Below are 12,943 nucleotides of genomic sequence, written 5' to 3'. Positions count from 1 at the left end.
AGCCCTAGTGACTGCAAAATATTGCTGCTATTTGTTTTAAAAAAAAGCTTTATACCCTGCTTAGCTGTTATTTAATTGTATTTTGACACTTGTTTTGGCAATGTAAACGTATGTTTTCTCATGCCAATAAAGCTCCTTTGAATTGAATTGAATTGAACCCCGGTGTTGTATTAACGAACAATACGCAGTTTATTAATTATGTAGACCTACTATTAGTCATTCTGTATCCAGACTAATGTTTTTTCTTTCTTTCTTTCTTTCTTTCTTTCTTTCTTTCTTTCTTTCTTTCTTTCTATGATGATACATACATTATGTGTTGTGTATTATATATTGTCACTATTGGGCAAAGACCTTTATCTCAATATTTCATATTTTTATGTTAATATGTTTATATTGTTGTTTCTCCCCCATAAAATAATGTCCTATTTTATTGTATTTTATACGCTATTTTCAAATATATTAAAACATGTGTGCCTAAATACATGTCAAAATAATGGCACCAGGTTGAAAAGTGGTTAAGTCTGGCTGTGGGTTTTATAACCAATGAAAAGTACAGATTTTTGGACATACAAGGTTTTTACCCAACAGTGACGATTGATATTTATTAGCAATAATAATAATACTATCTCAGATATGTATAGCACTTTTATGAGTACTTATTAGCTCATAGAGAAAAAAAAACACAATAAATATATGTCTAGTAAAATATTTACCTGTGTGTACTAACCACGCCCACACACACACACACACCTTTGTGTGTTCCTTCCTGCTCCCTCCTAGATCACGGAACATTGCTGTCAGAGACATGATGAACTGCAGTATGATCACATTCAGACACTGTGGAAGGACCATTTACACCTTTGAAAACGGTACAGCGTTGCCACGGAGACAGAGCAGCAGGTGTCCAGTGTGCGGCGACCAGTTGAGACTGGGTTTACTGGACGCCCCGGTCAGAGTCCACACTCCCTACAGGAATGGACACCTCAACCCATGCTGCTTCCTGCTGGCCGCCCAGCATGGACCTGCTGCACTCACGTACTGGAACTCTACCACATTCTGAGCAGTGTGTGTGTTTGATCTGCTGTATGTTGTTGTGTTGTGTTGTGTTGTAGTTATTATAATATGTTAACTACAACAAAATACAACACAGATCAAACACAATATTATTGTGTTGTGTTGTATAGTCGATATTATATTATGTTGTGTTGTGTTGTGTTGTGTTGTGTTGTGTTGTGTTGTGTTGTGTTGTGTTGTGTTGTATTGTATTGTAGCCATTATATTGTAGAGTAATGTACTGTAGATGTTATATTGTGTCGTTTTATTGTTTGAGAACCACTGCTTTTTAGTTAGAGATTCAATCTGATACGATTTTGATTTGTGTTTATCTTATGGTTCTGTTGTGTGTTTATCTTATGGTTCTGTTGTGTGTTTATCTTATGGTTCTGTTGTGTGTTTATCTTATGGTTCTGTTGTGTGTTTATCTTATGGTTCTGTTGTGTGTTTATCTTATGGTTCTGTCGTGTGTTTATCTTATGGTTCTGTTGTGTGTTTATCTTATGGTTCTGTTGTGTGTTTATCTTATGGTTCTGTCGTGTGTTTATCTTATGGTTCTGTATTAAAATAAAGTTTGTTTTCTTCTCTAGTGAATGGAGTGACACTGAGCTTCATGTAGGAATCTCCAACTCTAAAGGTGATGGGAGGTATTTTATATTGTAATATTATATTGTTATCATGGTATTTTGTGTCGAGTTATGCTAAGTTGTTCTGTGGCATGTTATGTCATATTATAATTATCCAGGTGTAGTATACAGTTATGCTGAGGGTACTGCATGTTATATTGTAATATATAATATGTAGGATATAACGCTCCACACATCCCAGACTCTTCTCCCTTCTGGCTCCCAAACTGTGGAACAAATTCCCCATTGCAGTTAGAACCGCAGATTCACTATTTTTTCCGCCGTAATCTGAAGACTCACCTCTTAAGACACCACTTTAGACCGTATCACTTGACGACCATGCAGTCTTATGCAAAGGTTAAAATGCAATTTAGATTGCATGTTATTTAGACAGATACTAGGTTCATTTGTTTACCTATACTATATTGTTTTTAGACTGATGCCAGGTACTTGGTTTACCTATATGCTCCTAGATCCTGCATTTGATGTATGTGTTTACCTTGCTTACTGTAAGTCACTAAAGAGCGTCTGCTAAATGCCTGAATTGTAAACTGTAAAGCTACTGTGTGTTATATTATATTAAAGTTGTGGTAAACAAGGTGCTCGGGTGGCGCAGTGGTAAAGTAGCTATCCACCACTGCGTAGTCTGGGCGTTCGAATCCACCTAGGGGTATCTGGCTTTGTCGATCGTCTATAGTCTATACGAACACAATTGACCCGTGTTCGGGGAGGGTGATGCTTTGTGGCCTTGTAGATTGGCTATTTATTTAAAATAAAATGGTGTATAGGTGGGTTATACAGTTATAATATGTTTATTGAATATTGTGCATAGGTGTGGTATACAGTTATATGTTTATTATATATTGTGTATGTGTGGTATACAGTTATAATGTGTTTATTATATTGTATTATCACTAGGTGTGGTGTTATATATTATATTTATTATTATTATTATTATTATTATTACTAGGTGTGGTATACAGTTATACCAGGTCTGGGGTTCAGCGTCAGCAGGAGGGATGGGAACACTGTGTGGTTGTTCCTCTTGTCGCCCCTAACAACCGCCTGGTCGTCCCCGGTAACCACGGTAGTCTGAGCTTCAAACAGAACTGGGACAGACAGCTGGATATGTTCTCCTCCCGGGACAGATGGACACCTGAAAGGTCTCTCCTCTCCTCTCCTCTCCTCTCCTCTCCTCCTACTTTTGTGTAGTATTGTGTAGTGTGCTGCTGTGATTGAGGTGGCAGGAAACCACATATTTATACTATAAAATATATTTACATTAAAGGGCTGTCCATACCATGCACTATAACGGCACTATAGCACAAACTGGTGGCCGTAGCTGAGAGGGTAGAGAGACTGTCTGGTAATCAGAGAAGGTCTCTGGTTCGAGCCTTGGTTGGCCCGGTCTATGTGTCGAAGTGTCCCTGAGCAAGACACTTAATCCCTAACTGCTCCCTGGGCGCTGTATTAATAATGCCCACTGCTCTGCTCCTAATAGTTAAATCATAGTCCTGACATCATAGACTGGCCTCCAAGTACTCTGACAATGGATACTGCACTAAGTACTCTGACAATGGGTACAATGAGTATTGTATAACGGAATGGGCATGCGTTCCCAACGGGAATCTCCCTAGTTATTATAACTCTATAATTATAAATATATCGTTCACCACTGTCATTATAATTGTGGTGTGGATGCCACAGAGTGGTTAGAACAAATTTTAAAACAATATCTTTATAGATGTACTGTAGTTACCATGCTGCACTGCAGCTCACAACGTGTTGCGACTCGTATCTGCTATTTTTGAATAGCCTAAGTATAAAATAGAGTAAGTGGGTAAACTGATTTCGATGCTATATTAAGTAATTTTGCTGGGGACTCCGTGGAACCCCTTCAAGGACCCCTGGTGGTCCACGGACCTCACTTTTAGAACCACAGATGTACATGTATGAAATATTAATAACATTCATAATCATATTTAACATGTATATTAATTCAATATTAATATCATTCATGTTTTCCTCTCTCAGGTTCTCAGAGGAGGAGTTTGGCTCCTGTTGCTATGGTTACGCTCTAGGTTTCATTAACGAGCTGCTGATGTCATCAGGCAGGGAGCCAATAGAGAGAGACAGCTTCACCTGTCTGCATGTCCACCCCCGAATGAGGACCGCCTCCAAATACCTGTCTGTCTACCAGTACATTACACAGTATGGATACTATAGTACCTGACTGTCTCCCACATAAGACAATACCTGTCTGTCCTTCACGTCCTGCACATAAGACAATACTGCTGTCTGTCTCCACAATACCTGACTGTCCTCATAAGACAGGACAGTAAGTAAGTAAGTAAGTAAGTAAATTTTATTTGTAGAGCGCCTTTCACAGACATCAGAGTCACAAAGTGCTTCACAACAATAAAAGCAGAACATAGGCTATCAGTAAAAAATAAAAAGACAAAATACAACAATCAGCATTTAACCAGTCAGCCGGTAAAAATCAAGAAATCAATACAGGATTATGTTGCAACACAAACTCACTAAGATTGGTAATCATAAAAGGCTATGTAAAGGCCTGTTTAAATAGGTGAGTCTTTAAAAGTTTTTTAAAAAGGTCCACAGAGGCCACAGATTTTAGGTGGAAGGGTAGATCATTCCATAGCCTGGGTGCAAAACTAGCAAAGGCTCGATCACCTTTAGTTTTCAGCCTTGTGGGAGGAACAACCAGCAGGGCTTGAGATGAGGATCTCAGAGACCTTCTGGGCACATAAGGTTGGAGCAGGTCACATAAATATGGAGGTGCCTGGCCATGGAGGGTTCTGTGTGTGATTAGAAGAATCTTAAAATGTATTCTAAAATTAACTGGGAGCCAGTGCAAAGAGGCCAGGACGGGTGTGATATGACAGGATCTCCTGGACCTGGTCAGTAACCTGGCAGCAGCATTCTGGACCAGTTGCAGGCGGTCTAATGACGATTTTTGGAGACAGGTAAAAAGGGAATTACAGTAATCTAAACGTGATGATATGAATGCATGGATGATCATTTCTAACTCCGGGTATGAAACAACTGATCTTAGTTTGGCGATATTGCGAAGGTGATAAAAGCAGGCACGGGAGACAGAATTTACATGCTTATCTAAAAGCATGGCCTGATCTAAAATAACGCCAAGATTTCTATAGGATTAGAGCATATATTTGTTTTTAAAGACCCAAGACGGTCGGCAACATCAGCAACAACCCTATCTGGGGCAACGATTAAAACTTGGGTTTTTTCTTCATTTAATTGAAGAAAGTTGCTGGCCATCCAGTTCTTGATGGCAGATATACAGTCATGCAATTTGCTGATCATATCCATTTTGTCTGGTTTGAATGAACAATATAATTGAATATCATCGGCATAACAGTGATAGGAGATACCGATGAAGCTGTTTATGATGGGTCCTAGGGGAAGTAAGTAAAGGGCAAACAGGATTGGACCTAGCACGGAACCTTGTGGAACACCACATGTCAGTGTAGTGGATTCGGATGAATATGGACCAACGGCCACTGAGAAGCTCCTGTCTGATAGATACGACTGGAACCAATCTAGGGCGCTCCCAGAGACACCCACCCACTTCCTGAGCCTGTAAAATGTAAACAGAACGGAATTACAGTAAAACACTTGGGCTGAAAGTCCCAAGGACTTGTTTACATTATGGTCCTATGTATTCAATTCATCAACAGAGCACAGAATATTAACTCATTAATACATGTCATCAACAAATGCAAATATCTATATTTACAGAGGAGAAAAAGGAATAGAGGAAAACGGCAGCAGTGTATGTCCCCTCATTTCAAGGGGATTTAATGTCTATTTCCACTTGTAGTTTTCTGACCGATGCTTCTTGAGGACAGTTTTGAAAGAAGCTTGTGATTTTCATTGTTTAATGGATGAACAGCATTAAGGGGCATTCCACATTAAGGTGGCAGAGTATAGTAGAATTATTCTTTGCGCATATTTTGCTAGATTTGGGGGGTATCAGATCGGAGACGCTCCCTCTGGTGTTGTGCATGTGGGTGTCACTCACTCTGGAGAAGTAGTTTGTTAGCAGTTAAGTGTGTGGGCACTAATCCTCTGAGTTTCTTCAATACCAATCCCATTAATATTTGCTTAACCCTGTCTTCTACCCTGAGCCATCCCAGCAAAGTGTGTTGGAATGAGGTGGGTCATGGGCTTTAGGCTGAGTAGTAGTCGTATCAGTTTGTTTTGGGAGGTCTGGAGTTTAGTTTCTAGTGACATTGAGGTGTTGGAGAACCGAGAGGTACAAGCATAATCAAAATGACATTTGAATGAGGGCTCCAGCTAGAGTCTTTAGTGCACTCTTTTGACACTTTGACAATGACTACAGCATAATTCATATTTGTAACACCTGTTGAGCTCATTTGTTTAGTTAAAATATTGCTGTTATTGTATTACCTTGTTTGTCTGATGTTCTTCATCAATAGACAGATATTGTTCACCTGGTGTGGACTCTTTGACCTCTCAGCAAGGGCTTCTTCTCTAGCAGGACATACAGTGTTTGAGGCAAGAAGCTATAGCAGAGGTTTCCACATATCCTGTTACTAATGTGTCGTTGATCACCTGTGGTCACATCATATGTTCACGTGTACTTCACTTACAAGGGTCGTCTTTGTCTTGTATTAAGAGGACTAGGACTGCAACTATCAATCATTTTCTTAGCGATTAGTCTATCAGTTACTTTGTCAATGAATTGAATAACGAGAAGAGCATTTTTTTATCAACAAATTGCCTTGAAAATAATTCTAATAGATTTTTTATAATGGATTAAATCGATTAACCACTATTTTATAGTTTGTGACGTGTCACATTGCGTCACAAAATATATATTTTTTCACCCAAATCGATTATTTTATTAAAATAGATTTGAGATGATGACAATTGAGAATGTAACATCTATGATCGGTCTCACTGTATATTTTATTCTTAATTCAGATAAGTTTCTGTTTTATTTGTGTTATGTTCTATGAGTATATCCACAACAAATGACTGCTAAAATCAATAAATAATAGTCAACATGCAGGGTCGAAGTCATTATGTAAAAAAGAATATGATCAGATCAGATCCATCAGTTTTGTACAGATAGAGCCAAATGGAGCTGTTACGGGTTCATTTGGTTCCATCTGAAATAAAATGAAAATGTTTGAGAACCACTGTCCTAAAACACAGTGCCCTAAAGCAGTGTATATCAACCCTGGCAAACGTCCCAATTTTGGGCCGGGGCTACTGCTGAGGTGTGCCGCGCCGTTTGAAGAAGGTTTGAAAAAATATAATTTTGAAAAAAAAAAAAAAAAAACTTTTTTTTTTTTTTTTTTTTAACAATAATAATAATCAGGCATGCAAACAGCCCCGAGGTGAAAAGGGTGACAACATGCTGTTTTTTTCGGGTCAGGTGTCACACTATTGCCCTATTTGGATTAAAAACGGCTAGTGGAAGCTGAAAAGCTACAAGTTTGCATGTCTGAATAATGCAAAAACAGAAATATTTGTTTGCATTTGCTTTTTTTCTATATATATATATATACACCGTATATCTAGGTGTGCCCTGGGATTTTTTGGCTATGCCAGGTGTGCCTTGGCACAAAAAAGGTTGATAGACACTGCCCTAAAGGACAGTGCTGCCTGTGAATCTCTAAATATCCTAAACGTATCTGTCTACGGTTCTAAACAGAGCTATGTGTTTGAGACTGCATGGATCAGATAACACAGTTGAAATATCTTATGTTGGAAAACTTCAAACAAGGTGTTCCGTTACAGTCGTCTGTATTGTATCTTGTATCTCAGCCAATACTCTAGTTTCTGCTACTTGTCTATGAATGAATGGAGCCCCCTCAGTACACACACACACACACACACACACACACACAGGATATGTTTAGGTCTGGCATAAAGTAAAGAAAGTGTGTGTATGTGTGTGTGCATGTGCGTGTATGTAAGCGTGGTGCTTTGTATCGGTCAGAAGGTTCTGTTCTGGTAACCAGGTCACTTGTCTGTTACACTGTTTCCATCTTCTCAGCTGTCACCAGCACCTATGTGACTATGTGTGCGTGCGTGTGTATGTGTCTGTGTGTGTAATGAAGCAGTTAATGACCAAAAACACACCAGCCACAGTCCATCTGAAGTGTATTATGTGCCAGCGAGAGAGAGAAAGAGACTCACATAGAGGGAGCGAGATTATTAGTCACCATAAACCTATATGTTCTTACATACTATACTAAGTATAACCATTAGTCAGCATACATTTGTGTTTTTATATACTACACCATAAAACAAAGTTTTACCTGCAGATTAAATTAACTGGTTTTAATTTTAATGGCAAACAAGCCTCCAATGTTCTATTCAGCAGCTGGTTGGCTGGGAGCCCTGCAAGGTGATAGGCTGAAGGGAAAGGCTCAGGGTCGGGTGGAATGTGATAGGGTGTTGCTAAGCAGCCGTGACACAGCTGTGACATATGATGAAGGGAGATCTATAGAGACAGACAAGAAGAAGAGCAGCTCAACATAACCTAGAAAACACACAAGCGAGAGAGATCAGAGAAGAAGAGAAGAGAGAGGAGAAGAGGAGAAGCAGAGGAGGAGAGAAGAAGGCAGGTGGCGAGAAGAGAAGAGAAGATCGGAGAGAAGAGGAGCGAAGTGGAGAGAAGAGGAGCGAAGTGGAGAGGAAAGAATGATGCCGACATGAGATGGAGTGATGTATAAATCTTTGATTAAATTCAGCCACTGTGAGAAACAAATCTTCTGTTTCTTCCTGCCGGAGGCGTGTCCTGTCTGTGATGCCACACTGAGTGGGCGGAGACTAGAGGAGGCTCCAGTGAGCGTGCCCAGTCCGTTTACCAATGGACACAAGACTTCCTGCTGCTTCCTGATTACACCTGGCAACAGGTACGCACACACGCACGCGCACACGCACACACACACACACACACACACACACACACACACACACACACACACACACACACACACACACACACACACACACACACACACACACACACACACACACACACACACACACACCCTGTGTCTGATTATAAGTCGATTATAGTTGGGAGCTCAGGCATGTTTTATCAAATGCCAGTTGCAACTAGGAATTCATTTACATTACATCAACAACAAAGAGGTGCATTTCTATAGCACTGTCTCCAAAGTGATTTGCAATGTGCATTATATTCAACAATTCACACACACATTACCACATACGCGGTGGAGGAAACCATGCAAGACACCAACCTGCTCATCAGGAGCAGTTAGCGGTTCAGTGTCTTGCTCAAGGGACAGGTTATCGCTGTTGACGCACACTCACACGATAATGATAATCGAGTGTTTTTGTCTTACAGTGACTTCGATGAAACGTCAGAACTTCACACTGGGATCTCAGACACCAAGGGTACGAACGCTCTATTAAAACTTCTCAGGCACTCGGGTGGCACAGTGGTAAAAGTACCTGTCCACCACCGCTGAGTCTAGGGCTTCGAATCCACCGTGGTGCCTCCGGCTTTGTTGAGCGACTATCTATATACGAACACAATTGGCCCGTGTTCGGGGGAGGGAAGCCGATCAGGGAGGATGGTACTTGTCACTACATGTACTCCTATGGGCTGGGGCGGAGCTAGTCAGCAGAGTGTGTTGGGGGCGGGACTCGCGGGAGGAGTGCAGGACGGAGGTTCTACGTCTTCCCGGTGGTGGCTCCTTACTGGCAGGTGAGTCAGTAGGATACAACACACAGAAATGTGTGTGGGGAGGCATCAACTGGCACAATGACTAAATTGGGGAGGAGAAAGGTATAAGGCACCCAAACAAATAATAATATATATATTACTTTTTACAACTTATAATTAATTTTTGCAAATTTATTATGGAGGCACCTGCTTCAAATTTACATGTGCAGAGGAACCCTTATCCTTTTGTAAGCATTTCTAAAGGTTTCTGTGTTTGTTATTGTTACGGAGACGCCCCCTATACGGGCATCTCCTATATGAAACGGCTATGCTCTAGGGTCGTCCTTATATGGTGAACGTACGTATGATGTTTTACGTAGGCTATATATGGCTGAGCTACGCCCGATAGATCCAGATCAGAGATATTTCAGTTCAGTAACTATAAGTATAACTAACTAATAAGTATAACTAACTAACAAGAGTGAGGGCCTTACACACCATTCACTCTGCCACATCTGATCCATCTTCGGGCATAGTCACTAGGGCACCCAGGAGAGGTACCGTTCTAATAGACGGCGCTCAGGGCAACCTGCTACCAGCAATCCACATATACGAGCTATCGTAGTTCTCTGTTACAGTTATGTTCACCTATAGGATGTTATTGACAGCATGTGTTCACTGGTACTCTTCAATTGTGTGAAGGGATGTTATTGACTCCAGTCACCCATCATGATGCTGGCCTCTTTTATACAAACACAATGCATACATAGTGTTTTTCATGCCATGATTTGCGAGTCAATGTGAACTATGACAACTGTGTTAGTGAGAAGTGAAGTAGTGTATTGACCAATAGGCTCTGACCATGTGTCTATGAATGTCATTGGTAGGCAGGTTTCTGAACGGTCCACAGCCGTTAATTAATTAATTAATTAATTAATTAATTAATGGGTAGACAGAAATGGTGTCTTTAGGACCAGTTATATCAAGATAGGTTGAAAATAGGTGAAGTGCGCCTTTAATGTTGTGGGGTTTTGGGGCACTGTTAAGAGATTGAGGTTAAAGTTCAAAGAAATGCATTCAAGCGACTTGAGGAAAACATTAATATTTCACACTGCTATTAACACTTGACCTAAAGTTTGCTAACGTGTGTGTGTGTGTGTGTGTGTGTGTGTGTGTAGGAGTGGTGTATAACTACACCATGTCGGGTGTTCGTAGAGATGTGTCTGGTTGGGAGAGGTCCATCAGTGTACCTCTGGTCAGACCCGACATGTTCAACCTTCTGGACCAGTGGAACCAGTACCTGGAAAAGTTCTCTGATGGACCCATGTGGGATCCGGCCTGGCACAAGTACGTCTAATATAATTAATACTACATGTACTGTCACTACTACTACTATAATTACTACTACAGGTACTGGTACAACTACTGTAATTACTACTACAGGTACTGGTACTACTGCAATTACTACTACTGTGATTACTAGTACTACAGGTACTACTACTGACATGACTACTACTGGTAATGCTAAAATGATACTACTACTACTACTCAACTGGTGCAAACTCCTGCAGCTAAGTTACTAATAGTCTAGGAGACGTGACCATATTACACTGGTCCTAGCTTCCCTCCACTGCTTGCCGGTGAGTTTCAGAATAGATTTTAAGATTCTACCGATGACTTTTAAAGCCTTGCAAGGCCAATCTCCCAGCTATCAATAGTTATGCTGGTCAGACACAGATCCTCAAGTAGGGCTATCTTGGTTGTTCCCAAGCCTCGCCTTGTCATCATGGGTAATCTGGGTTTTGCAGCCCAGGCACCTCGACTCTGGAATGCCCTGCCTGAGGATTTGAGGCTAGCAAAGTTAGCGTCATCTTTTAAATCACATCTGAAAATGTACTTGCACACTTTCTTATTTTATTTAGATTTGACTATTTGTTATTTTAGCACTGAATATTAATTGACTGCATGTTTTTGTCAATTAATGGCTGTCGTCATGTGTTGTCATGGCTGCATTTTATCTTGGCATTGTAAGGCACTTTGCAACAGTTGCGTCTGAGCAAAAAAAAGCTTAGTAATGAAGGTACTTACACACCGGTAGCATTTATTTAATGTCAGTATTCGCATAAATCAAATGGGTTCAGATCTGAGCTAAGCTTCCTGCAGGAGGCGTGTCTGAAGCCCGTCCTGGACGGTAGTCTCCAGACGGAAAAAATAAACAAAATTTGCATAAATTCTAACTGTTGTTGTGTCATGGGTACATCCACACAGAATGCCAATATTGTGTGGCGATAAAGCAACCCGTTCCGAAACAAGGTTGATTTTTCACCGCAAATAAAAGCATCAATGTGTGAATGAGGCATCAACTCGGTAGGCTATACACCTCGGGCGGGGCTGAGTCGACAGTGACTTCTGTCGATTCTGTCTGCGTGCCTGCCTTGTTCTCGAACCATTTCATGTCAAGGACCTCCAAATTGAAATGCATTTGGCCACGGACCCCCATCTGAAATGGTTTTGTGCCAGGGACCTCCATATGAGATAATTTGTTGAAAAATGCAAAATTAGCCCCATTAAATTAAATAGGTGGTTAAAATTGATTTTGATGCTATATTAACATTTTGCCGGGGACCCCTTGGAGCCTCCTCAAGGACCCCCTGGGGTTCCCAGGACCCCACTTTGAGAACCACTGCTCAAGTTTCCAGGTCAAACAGTCATGTAAATTCGTTGTTTAACACCTGTCTTTCTGTCTGTCTGCCTGTCTGTCTAGGTTTGATGAGAAGGAGCACAACTGCTACAGTTTCACTCTGGAGTTTGTGAATGGAGTGCTGGCCATGCAGGGGAAAGCAGCGCTCTCTAAAGACCACTTCACTGAGAAGTTCATTCTGCCGCGCATGAAGAGAGCCTCCAAATACAACATGCTGAGTCAGCACATCACCGCACACTCCTACTACATCATAGACAGGACAGCAGAGGATGAGGGAGCGCAGAGGACATGAGGAGAGGAGAGTGCATGGATTAAAACAGAATATAATCTCACGACTGAAAAATGTCGTCAGGCCAAGTCCTAATCTGTGATTTGTGAAACAGCGTGAAAGGAGCCCCTCCACACACTAGCACTGTGTTTCATAAGCAATTATCACAATATGTAAAAAACAAAGTATGAAGTTTTGGTAGCCATACAGCCAACCAGTTGAAGAAATTGCAGATTGAGGCTTTTTAACCTTTGCTTTGACCATTATAGTTTCATGGAAGATTGAAAATGTATTATATTGCTAGTTTGACCACTTAAAAAACTCTTTAATCTTAAACTAACTAATGACCGAAAATAAGCTATCTCTACAACTGTGACACGTTGTGAGCTTGTAGATAGCCTACAGTATTTTCGGTGGATGACACGCTTCTATAGAAGACATGCTGGCTTCTATGGAATCCAAATGACGGATGAAATCAGTCGTGGCGACATGTGAGTTAGTGTAACCATGGATGTGGCGATGCTGATGTATTTGTGATGTTAGCTACCTCTGTACAGCACCTTGGTCAAACAGACTTG

General features: G+C 40.8%; 2 protein-coding genes across 2 annotated transcripts; both read left to right on the top strand.

Moving 5' to 3' along the window:
- Positions 1–805: 805 nt before the first annotated feature.
- Positions 806–3,932, top strand: mkrn2os.1 (MKRN2 opposite strand, tandem duplicate 1; the record flags this gene model as incomplete). The annotated part of the gene is made up of 4 exons (XM_080423562.1): positions 806–1,035; positions 1,644–1,690; positions 2,650–2,842; positions 3,714–3,932. 4 exons carry the CDS (start codon positions 806–808, stop codon positions 3,910–3,912), a joined length of 669 nt encoding a protein of 222 aa, XP_080279688.1. The 3' UTR covers positions 3,913–3,932.
- A 4,494-nt stretch (positions 3,933–8,426) lies between these two features.
- mkrn2os.2 (MKRN2 opposite strand, tandem duplicate 2) lies at positions 8,427–12,915 on the top strand (the record flags this gene model as incomplete). Its single annotated transcript, XM_080423561.1, has 4 exons — positions 8,427–8,617; positions 9,076–9,125; positions 10,575–10,743; positions 12,161–12,915. 4 exons carry the CDS (start codon positions 8,427–8,429, stop codon positions 12,387–12,389), a joined length of 639 nt encoding a protein of 212 aa, XP_080279687.1. The 3' UTR covers positions 12,390–12,915.
- Between the last annotated feature and the right edge of the window lie 28 nt (positions 12,916–12,943).

This window comes from Gymnoscopelus braueri, assembly GCF_963280865.1.
Source record: "Gymnoscopelus braueri genome assembly, chromosome: 3".
Lineage (NCBI taxonomy): Eukaryota > Metazoa > Chordata > Actinopteri > Myctophiformes > Myctophidae > Gymnoscopelus > Gymnoscopelus braueri.
This window is presented reverse-complemented; position numbering and strand designations above follow the sequence as displayed.